Here is a 10,837-nt window from a genome sequence, read left to right as displayed (position 1 = left end):
ATCAAAATACCGAGGACATTTTTCAAAGAACTGGAACAAATAGTCCTTAAATTTGTATGGAACCAGAAAAGGCCCCGAATCTCCAAGGAACTGTTGAAAAGGAAAAACAAAGCTGGGGGCATCACAATGCCGGATTTCGAGCTGTACTACAAAGCTGTGATCACAAAGACAGCATGGTACTGGCACAAAAACAGACACATAGACCAATGGAACAGAATAGAGAGCCCAGAAATGGACCCTCGGCTCTTTGGGCAACCAATCTTTGATAAAGCAGGAAAAAACATCCGGTGGGAAAAAGACAGTTTCTTCAATAAATGGTGCTGGGAAAATTGGACAGCTACATGCAAAAGAATGAAACTTGACCACTCTCTCACACCATACACAAAGATAAACTCCAAATGGATGAAAGACCTCAATGTGAGACAGGAATCCATCAAAATTCTAGAGGAGAACATAGGCAACAACCTCTACGACATCGGCCAAAGCAACCTTTTTCATGACACATCCCCAAAGGCAAGAGAAACAAAAGATAAAATGAATTTATGGGACTTCATCAAGATTAAAATTTCTGCACATCCAAGGAAACAGTCAGAAAAACTAAGAGGCAGCCCACGGAATGGGAGAATATGTTTGGAAATGACACTACAGATAAAGGACTGGAATCCAAGATCTACAAAGAACTTCTCAAACTCAATACATGAGAAACAAATAAACAAATCAAAAAATGGGCAGAAGATATGAACAGACACTTTTCCAATGAAGACATACAAATGGCTAACAGACACATGAAAAAATGTTCAAAATCATTAGCCATCAAGGAAATTCAAATCAAAACAACACTGAGATATCACCTTACGCCAGTTAGAATGGCAAAAATAGACAAGGCAAGAAACAACAATTGTTGGAGAGGATGTGGAGAAAGGGGATCCCTCCTCCATTGTTGGTGGGAATTCAAGTTGGTACAGCCACTCTGGAAAACAGTGTGGATGTCCCTTAAAAAGTTAAAAATTGGGCTACTCTATGATCCAGCCATTGCACTACTGGGTGTTTACACCAAAGATACAGACGTAGTGAAGAGAAGGGCCATATGCACCCCAATGTTCATAGCAGCATTGTCCACAATAGTTAAATCATGGAAGAAGCCAAGATGCCCTTCAACAGATGACTGGATGAGGAAGCTGTGGTCCATATATACAATGGACTATTACTCAGCAATCAGAAAGAACGAGTTCTCAACATTTGCTACAACATGGACGGCACTGGAGGAGATAATGCTAAGTGAAATAAGTCAAGCAGAGAAAGACAACTATCATATGATTTCTCTCATCTATGGAACATAAGAACTAGGATGATCGGTAGGGAAGGGGGAATGAAACATGAGAGACTATGGACTATAGAAACAAATTGAGGGCCTCAGAGGGGAGGGGGGTGGGGGAATGGGATAGACCATTGATGGGTAGTAAGGAGCGCACGTATTGCATGGTGCACTGGGTGTAATACACAACTAATGAATCACCGAGCCTTACATCGGAATCCGGGGATGTAGTGTATGGTGACTAACATAATATAATAAAAAATCGTTAAGAAAATTAAAAACATTATTAAAAAAAAGAAACCAGGGATGTACTGTATGGTGACTAAAATAATAAAAAAACATTTAAAAAAGTTAAAAAATTAGCTATCCTATGATCCAGCAATTGTACTACTCGGTATTTACCCTAAAGATACAGACGTTGTGATGAGATGGGCCATATGCACCCCCCATGTTCATAGCAGCATTGTCCACAATAGCTAAATCGTGGAAGGAACAGAGATGCCCCTCAACAGATGACTGGATTAAAAAGATGTGGTCTATATATACAATGGAATATTACTGAGCTATCAGCAAGAATGAGTTCTCAATATTTGCTTCAACATGGACGGCACTGGAGGAGATAATGCTAAGTGAAATAAATCAAGCAGAGAAAGATAATTATATGATTTCTCCCATCTATGGAACATAAGAACTAGGAAGATCGGTAGGGGAAGGAAGGAATAAAGAAAGGGGGGTAATCAGAAGGGGGGATAAAGAATGGGAGACTATGGACTCTGGGAAACAAACTGTGGGCTTCAGAGGGGAGGGGGTGCGGGAATGGGATATACTTTGATGGGTAGTAAGGAGGGCACGTATTGCATGGTGCACCGGATGTTATATGCAAGTAATGAATCATGGAACATTACATCAAAAACTAGGGATGTACTGTATGGTGACTAACATAATAAAAAATATTATTAAAAAAAAGAAAAGGGAAAATAGAAATCCAGAGAAGTCATATAAGTTTAAGGGTGACAAAACTACTTAAGTTCAAAATGGCAGGCAGAGTTTTCTTAATGAGTATTCCTAAGCTACATGAATGTTTTTTAATGCTATATCATTCGTTTCAAGTTTTCTGAATTTTTGATGTTTGGACTCAGTGTGAACTAATAAACTGAATTTTCAAACAAGAAAAAAAATGGTGCAGGGAGGCTGCTAACATGGAGAGGACAGAGAAATTGCCCCTCACACCAGGGAGCTCACACAGGAAGGACTAACTGCCATGGTGTTTGGCTTTAGAAACCAGAGGGGCTGAATTCCATGAGTTTATAAAGCCAGTGATACTGGGAACCTGGAACTTCGGAGATCTCAGCACTGGGCATCCCTAGGGTGCCTATAGATGGATCACCACCCTTAAGGAGACAGCAGCCTGCCCTGAGAGGCAACATAAAAAAAGCCATTTACAAAATGCTGGGGCAAATGGGAGACAAATCTGTTCATACTGATTTTGGAGCAAGTTGAGGGACTTCGCTGAGAATGAGGGAATTGGCAGGCACCATTTTCCTCCCCTGCCCCAGCATTTACCAGCAGAAGGGGGGCCTGCACAAACAGTTGTTGCCTGACCTCTTCACAGGGTGCAATGCCTGTGAGTTCTTCTGAGGACTATCCTATTCCAAGCTTGCTAGCCTCAGCCTTGAGCTCAGACCAAATTTTGTTAAAGTACCCTGAACTGCTGCCCCCTGCACATCTGCCACACTGCACCCTGCCACATGCCCTGAGGAACCCTCATGCACTACCCCCAGGCATCAGTTATATAGCTGCAATTGCACACTGTGCCCAGTCACTGCACCTCTTCCAGCTGCATACCCCCAGCCACCATCGCCCTACAGGCCCAGTTTTGCCCAGCCATCTTCATGTGTGTCAACTATTTGTATCCAGTTCTGCAGTCCCAGCACACAATGCCCAGCCACCACAGCACTGCAGGGGATCTGGCATAAAACTAGTGGCCCAGCACAAATTTTGAAACCTAGGAATAAAGATAAAGTACTCTGAAAACTATAAAAAATTAATGAAAGAAATTGAAGATGACACAAGGAAATGGAAAGATATTCCACGCTCATGGATTAGAAGAACAAATATTGTTAAAATATCTATATTAGCCATGTACACATTTAACACAATCCCTATCAAAATTCCAGCAGCATTTTTCGCAGATCTAGAATAAACAATCCTAAAATTTGTATGGAACAGCAAAAGATCTTACGCAAGTAATGAATCCTGTTTTTTTTTCTTTTATAATAATATTTCTTATTATATTGTGTTAGTCACCATACAGTACATCCCTGGTTTTTGATGTAAAGTTCCATGATTCGTTAGTTGTGTATAACACCCAGTGCACCATGCAATACGTGCCCTCCGTACTACCCATCCCCAGCCTATCCCATTCCCCCACCCCCCTCTCCTCTGAAGCCCTCAGTTTGTTTCTCATAGTCCATAGTCTCCCATGGTTCATTCCCCCTTCTGATTCCCCCCTTTCTTTATCCCATTCTTCTCCCACCGATCTTCCTACTTCTTATGTTCCATAGATGAGAGAAAGCGTATGATAATTGTCTTTCTCTGCTTGACTTATTTTACTTAGCATTATCTCCTCCAGTGCTGTCCATGTTGCAGCAAATGTTGAGAATTCATTCTTTTTGATAGCTGAGTAATATTCCATTGTACATCATCTTCTTAATCCAGTCATGTGTTGAAGGGCATCTTGGCTCCTTCCACGATTTAGCTATTGTGGACAATGCTGCTATGAACATTGGGGTGCATATGGCCCTTCTCTTCACTACGTCTGTATCTTTGGGGTAAATACCCAGTATTGCAATGGCTGGGTCATAGGGTAGCTCAATTGTTAACTTTTTAAGGGACCTCCACACTGTTTTTCAGAGTGGCTGTACCAACCTGCATTCCCACCAACAATGTAGGAGGGATCCCCTTTCTCCACATCCTCTCCAACAATTGTTTCCTGCGTTGTCAATTTTTGCCATCTAACTGGCATAAGGTGGTATCTTAGTGTGGTTTTGATTTGAATTTCCCTGATGGCTAATGATTTTGAACATTTTTTCATGTGTCTGTTAGCCATTTGTATGTCTTCATTGGAAAAGTGTCTGTTCATATCTTCTGCCCATTTTATGATTTGTTTATATGTTTCTCATGTATTGAGTTTGAGAAGTTCTTTATAGATCTTGGATACCAGTCTTTCATCTGTAGCAGCATTTGCAAATATATTCTCCCATTCCGTGGGCTGCCTCTTAGTTTTTTTGACTGTTTCCTTGGCTGTGCAGAAGCTTTTTATCTTGATGAAGTCCCACAAGTTCATTTTTGAATCATGGAACTTTACCTCAAAAACTTGGAATGTACTGTATGGTGACTAACATAACATAATAAAAAATTATTATATAAAAAAAAAAAGATCCCGAATAGACAATGCAGTCCTGAAAAAGAAAAGCAAAGCTGGAGGCATCACAATTCTGGATTTCAAGTTATATTACAAAGCAGTAATGATCAAAACAGTATAGTACTGGCACAAAAACATACACATAGTTCAGTATAACAGAAAATAAAACCTAGAAATGAGCCCAAAATTCCATGGTCAATTAATATTTGACAAAGCAGGAGAGAATATCCAATGGGAAAAAGACAATCTTTTTAATAAATGCTGTTGGGAAAACAAAACAGCAATGTGCAAAAGAATGAAACTGGACCACTTTCTTATACCATACACAAAAATAAATTTAAAATGGATTAAAGACCTAAATGTAAGAGAGGAATCCATCAAAATTCTAGAGGAGAATACAGGCAGCAACCTCTTTGACATTGGGTATAGCGACTTCTTTCTAGATATGTCTCCGGAGGCAAGGGTAACAAAAGCAAAAATAAGCTATTGGGACTTCTTCCCTATAAGAATCTTCTGCACTACAAAGGAAACCATCAACAAAACAAAAAGGCAACCTATGGAATGGGAGAATATATTTGCAAATGATACATGTAATAAAGGGTTAGTATCCAAAATAAATTTTAAAAAAAGATACAACTCAACACCCAAAACCCAAATAATCCAATTTAAAAATGGGCAGAAGACATAAATTGACATTTCTCCAAAGAAGACATACAGATAGCCAACAGATACATGAAAAGATGCTCAACATCACTCATCACCAGGGAAATTAAAATCAAAACTACAATGAGTTATCATCTCACAACTGTCAGAATGGCTAGAGTCAACATCACAAGAAACAACAGATATTGGTAAGGATGTGGAGAAAGGGGAACCCTCTTGCACTGTTGGTGGGAATGCAAACTGGTGCAGCCATTGTGGAAAACAGTATGGAGGTTTCTCAAAAAGTTAAAAATAGACCTACTTTATGATTCAGCAATTGCACTTCTGGGTATTTACCCAAAGAATGCAAGAACACTAATTCAAAGAGATACATATACCCCTATGTTTATAGTAGCATTAGTTAAAATAGCCAAGATACGGAGGCAGACCAACTGTCCATCAATTGATGAATGTGTCAATTGATGCAGAAGATATGTCATTCATATGCAATGGAATATTATTCATCCATAAAAAAGAGTGAAATCTTGTCATTTGCAATCACATGGATGGAGTAGAGAGTATAATGCTAAGCGAAATAAGTCAGTCAGAATAAGACAAATACCATATATTTCACTCATATGTGGAATTTAAGAAACAAAACAAATGAGGAAAGGGAAAAAATAAGAGAGAGAAATCAAGAAACAGACTCAACTGTGGATAACAAACTGATGGGTACCAGAAGAGAGGTGGGGTGCTTAGGTTAAATAGGTAACAGGGATTAAGAAGCGCACTTGTGATAAGCACAGAATGATGTATGGAAGTGTGGAAGCACTATATCATACACTTGAAAGTAATATACCATTATGTTAATCAAGTGGAATTAAAATTAAAACCTAAAAAAATAAAGTTCATATCCATAATATTTGTTTTTCTCAACTGTAGGATGTTCGGATTATAATCACAGTTCAGGTCCTTCAATTTAAACAAAGTGCTGAGAATGGGTGATTTTACCAAAATTTTATCTTGTTATTTTGTTATTTGCTTTCTTGAGTGAAAATACAGGGAAGGCAAAGGCAGTGAAAAGGTTTTTGCTAGGTCCCACCTAACTCTTCCCAGGTTTCTTCCTGTTCAAGAACTTACCACACCCTCACCCCACAGCTGAGCCAGTGCTGTAACAGCTACAGGAGAGATTGAGAACAACATTCCTTCAACAATGAGATGCCCTTCTGTTCTGTTCTTTTCACTTCTCAGTATTTTCCATTGGTTCAGGGTTGAAATCAAGGATAGAATAAAACTCGTAGGAGCGGATGATTCTCTTGGGGGCACAGAACTCCAAGGAGGTTTCCTAGGGCTGTCTTTGAATTCAGGACAGAGATGGAGATCTGAGAGTTATCCTAGTAGACCTTATGGAGAGGTTGAGCACATACCAGAGCCCTTCTTTGGCTGTCCGGTAATCTGCTCTGCATATCTTCTTCTCCTCTTCTTTGTTCTCCCCACTGTTTAGTGCTGCTTCTGGCTCAACTTATAAGGACCATCCATGAGTGCACTTACAGCTTGTATCAACTGTGCACTTTCGGAGCACCTGGGTAGCTCAGATGTTAAGTGTCCACCTTCAGCTCAGGGAGTGATCCCAGGGTCCTGGGATCAAGCCCAGCATCAGGCTCCCTGCATCGCTGGGAGTCTGCTTATTCTTCTCCCACTCCCCCTGCTTGTGTTCCCTCTCTCACTGGCTGTCTCTCTCTCTGTGTCAAATAAATAAATAAAATCTTTTTTTTAATGTGCACTTTATCTTTTTCTGAACTCAAAGCTCAAGCAGACTGTGTGGAGCAGTGCATCCAGGTAGATTTAGTTAAGGAGCAAGTGTCTCATCCATCCCTATCCCCACCAGATGGCTTTCCTCATTGACACCCATGTCTGGAACTCTTGGCATTTTTTTTTTTTTTGCCACCCCTGCATTAAAATTGTCTTATGTGTCTTCAGGAAACTTTCTAACTTCTCTCTGATACCACCAACCAACAAAGTTTTCTGTGTCCACATTTTATTTTGACCACATGTACATGAACATTCTAAAAACTTAACTTTGACTTACCGTCATTCTTTCATTTCCACGTGTCACAGGTCAGGTTTCTTGCAAGCAGACTGAGACAAGTTTTATATATGGAGGGTTTATTAGAGAGTGCTGTAAGGACTGAACTCAAGGTGGGGAAAGGAGCTAAGGAAGCAAAACTGGATAGAGGGATAAGTAGCCTGTGATGACACAGATATTACAAGGAGTTCTGGAGCTGGGATATACCATCAGGGTCAAACCGAGTGAAGGTAACCAAGCCTTTATATCCTATATTGATTAGTCATGTGATTCAGGCATCCACCCAAAAAGAAGCACAACCTTGAGCAAGGGGTTTTCTTCAGTTGTTGGCAATTCCTGCAGAGGAAAACAGCTGAAACCTCTCACTGGCTAATTCTATGGGATGTAGGCTATGTGTCTCCTATTCCTTGTCACCCCATTGACACAGACTTCCTTCCACACTATCCATACTTAGCATGGACATGCTTGATTAAATTAATGAGTTAATCTCATGGACTCTGATGAAGGAATGACTTTTATTTTCAGTACAGCACATCTGTTTCTTTTCCAGTCAAACTACAGAGGCTAATTCAAGTTCCCAGACCCCAGAACCCACAACCACAGATGCCAATGTCATCCTAGCCCTGGCCGCCCACCACAGGGACACCTCCCCAGGAGTTTCCTGAGAGCTCCAGCCACTTCCTTGTTCCTCAAGGTGTAGATGAGTGGATTAAGCATAGGGGTGATCATCGTATAGAAAGCCGAGACCACCTTGTCCTGCTTGGAGGAGTGGTAGGCCTGAGGCCGCATGTAGGTGATCATGGCAGCCCCATAGAAGAGAGAGACCACTGCCATGTGAGAGGAGCAGGTGGCAAAGGCCTTCCGTCGACCTTCAGTAGAATGCATGTGGAGCACAGCTACCAGGATCCGCAGGTAGGAAGCAGAAATGACAGAGAAGGGCAGGAGCAGCATTAGAATGCAACAGACATAGATCATGGTCTCGTAGAGGGAGGTGTCAGCACAGGCTAACTTCAGTATGGCAGGAACCTCACAGAAGAAGTGGTCGATCTCCTGAGAGCCACAGTAGGGGAAGCGAAGAGTGAAAATGGCTTGGATTAGTCCATCCATCAGGCCAAAGAGCCAGGACCCTGCCACCATGAGCCAGCAGACACGGCAACTCATAACCACTGAGTACCTCAATGGGTTGCTGATGGCCACATAGCGGTCATAAGCCATGAAGGCCAGCAGAAAGCACTCATCTCCCAGGAGAGTGAGGAAGAAGAGGATCTGGAGCCCACAGCCTGTGAAGGAGATGGAGCCATGGCCCAGGAGGAAGTCAGTGGCCATCCGTGGCACAATCGTAGAGATGAGCATGAGGTCCATGAGTGACAACCAGCTGAGGAAGAAGTACATGGGGCTGTGCAGGCGGGAGTCAATGGTGATGAGGAGGATCATGAGCCCATTGCCAGAGAGGGCCACTAGGAACATGACCATGATGATGGAAAAGAAGAAGAGGTGTAGTGGTGAGTGGGTGAAAAGACCCAGGAGGATGAAGTGGGAGATGAGAGTTTGGTTTCCCACCCAGACCATTTCTCCTTTAGAGGGCTATGCCAGACAAAGTGTTGGGATCTGAAAATAGGAGATGTATGTTTAGTGCCAAAATACTGAGGACATTAAAACTTTGCCCAATGTGTTGACCTCTTTAAATGTTACGTGGTTTACAATAAACTCTTTAAGTTTCTTTTTTTTAAGTTTCAGAGGTACAGTATAGTGATTCATCAGTCACATATAACCCTCAGTGCTCATTACATCAAGTGTCCTCCTTAATACCCCATCCCCTCACCCACTTCCTCTCCAGCAACCCTCAGTTTGTTTCCCATAGTTAAGAGTCTCTTATGGTTTGTCTCCCTCTCTTAGTTCTTCTTATTTTATTTTCCTTCCTTTCCCCTATGTTCAACTGTTTCATTTCTTTTTTTTAATAAAAATTTGTATTATATTATGTTGTCACCATACAGTACATTCCTAGTTTTTGATGTAAAGTTCCATGATTCATTACTTGAGTATAACACCCAGTGCACCATGCAATACATGCCCTCCTTATTACCTATCACCAGCCTATCCCATTCCCCCACCCCCTCCCCTCTGAAGCCCTCAGTTTGTTTCATTTCTTAAATTCAACATATGAGTGAAATCTTATGATATTTGCCTTCCTCTGATGACTTCACCTAGGATAATACCCTCTAGTTCCATCCACATCATTTTAAACGGTAAGATTTCATTCTTTTTGATGCCTGAATAATATTCCTACATATATATGTATATATAAACCACCTCTTCCTTATCCATTTACCTGTTGATGGAACTCTGGGCTCTTTCCATAGTTTGGCTATTGGGACATTGCTGCTATAAACATTGGGGTGCATGTGCCCCCTTAAAATCACTATGTTTGTATCCTTTGGATAAATAACTAGTAGTGCAATTGCTGGGGTCATAGGGTAGCTCTATTTTTAACCTTTTGAGGAACCTCCATAAGGTTTTCCATAGAAGCTCTACCAGTTTGCATTCCCACCAACAGTGTAAGAGTTTTCCCCTTTCTCCAAATCCTCTTTAGGAAAAAGAATCTCTAACAAAGATGAAGGATGTTCACTGTGGAAAATAATATTGAGGTTCCTCAAAAGTTAAAAATAGAACTACCTTATGATCCAGTAATTGCATTATTGTGTATATATCCAAAAAACACAAAAACACTAATTCAACAGGATATATACAGCCATAGGTTTATAGCATTATTATCTACAATAGCCCAGGTCTCCATCAATTGAAGAGTGGATAAACAAGATGTGGTGTGAAAAAAAAAAGATGGCAGAGGAGTAGGGGACCATTTTTCAGCTGGTCCACTGAATCAAGCTGGATATCTACCAGATCATCCTAAACACCCACAAAATCAGCCTGAGATGGAGGAAAATACATCTGGATCTCTACAAATGAACATCTCCAGTGCTGAGGATTGAGGTATGAAGATGGGGGCCATGAATATGCACACAGATATTGAAAGATAAACAGAATGGGGAGGGAGCTGCCATGCTTGGGCGCCAGGAAGCAGTAGCCTCCTGAACAGGGGTGCAGGCCGGACACATGCACCAGTAGCAGCCGAGAAACTGACTGAAACAGGGAGCTCAGGAGTGTGCACGCGACCAGATGAAAACTGGAGCTCTGGAATGCGTGCGAACCATGCTGAAACAGGGAGCTCAGGAGCACACACGGGAACCGGGGGCAGATGGTAGTGTTAGAAGCACAAAGGACAGACATGTGAAGGGGGAATGAACCAAGAGAGACTGTGGACTCTGGGAAACAAACTGAGGGCTTCAGAGGGGAGGGGGTGGGGGATTGG

At 41.5% G+C, this 10,837-nt stretch overlaps 1 protein-coding gene across 1 annotated transcript; it reads right to left on the bottom strand.

The window, feature by feature from the left end:
• Positions 1-8,079: 8,079 nt before the first annotated feature.
• Positions 8,080-9,054, bottom strand: LOC123780264 (olfactory receptor 2V1-like). The gene has a single exon (XM_045779077.2). It carries the CDS (start codon positions 9,034-9,036, stop codon positions 8,080-8,082), a length of 957 nt encoding a protein of 318 aa, XP_045635033.2. The 5' UTR covers positions 9,037-9,054.
• Between the last annotated feature and the right edge of the window lie 1,783 nt (positions 9,055-10,837).

The sequence above is a fragment of the Ursus americanus genome, chromosome 5, assembly GCF_024610735.1.
Source record: "Ursus americanus isolate L20-20 chromosome 5, mUrsAme1.1.p, whole genome shotgun sequence".
Lineage (NCBI taxonomy): Eukaryota > Metazoa > Chordata > Mammalia > Carnivora > Ursidae > Ursus > Ursus americanus.
The sequence above is the reverse complement of the archived record's forward strand: the minus strand, read 5'-3'. Positions and strand labels throughout refer to the sequence as shown.

Bases quoted from the DNA above. Each gene is read 5' to 3' on its own strand.
- LOC123780264 (XM_045779077.2), bottom strand. From the start codon at position 9,036: ATGGTCTGGGTGGGAAACCAAACTCTCATCTCCCACTTCATCCTCCTG.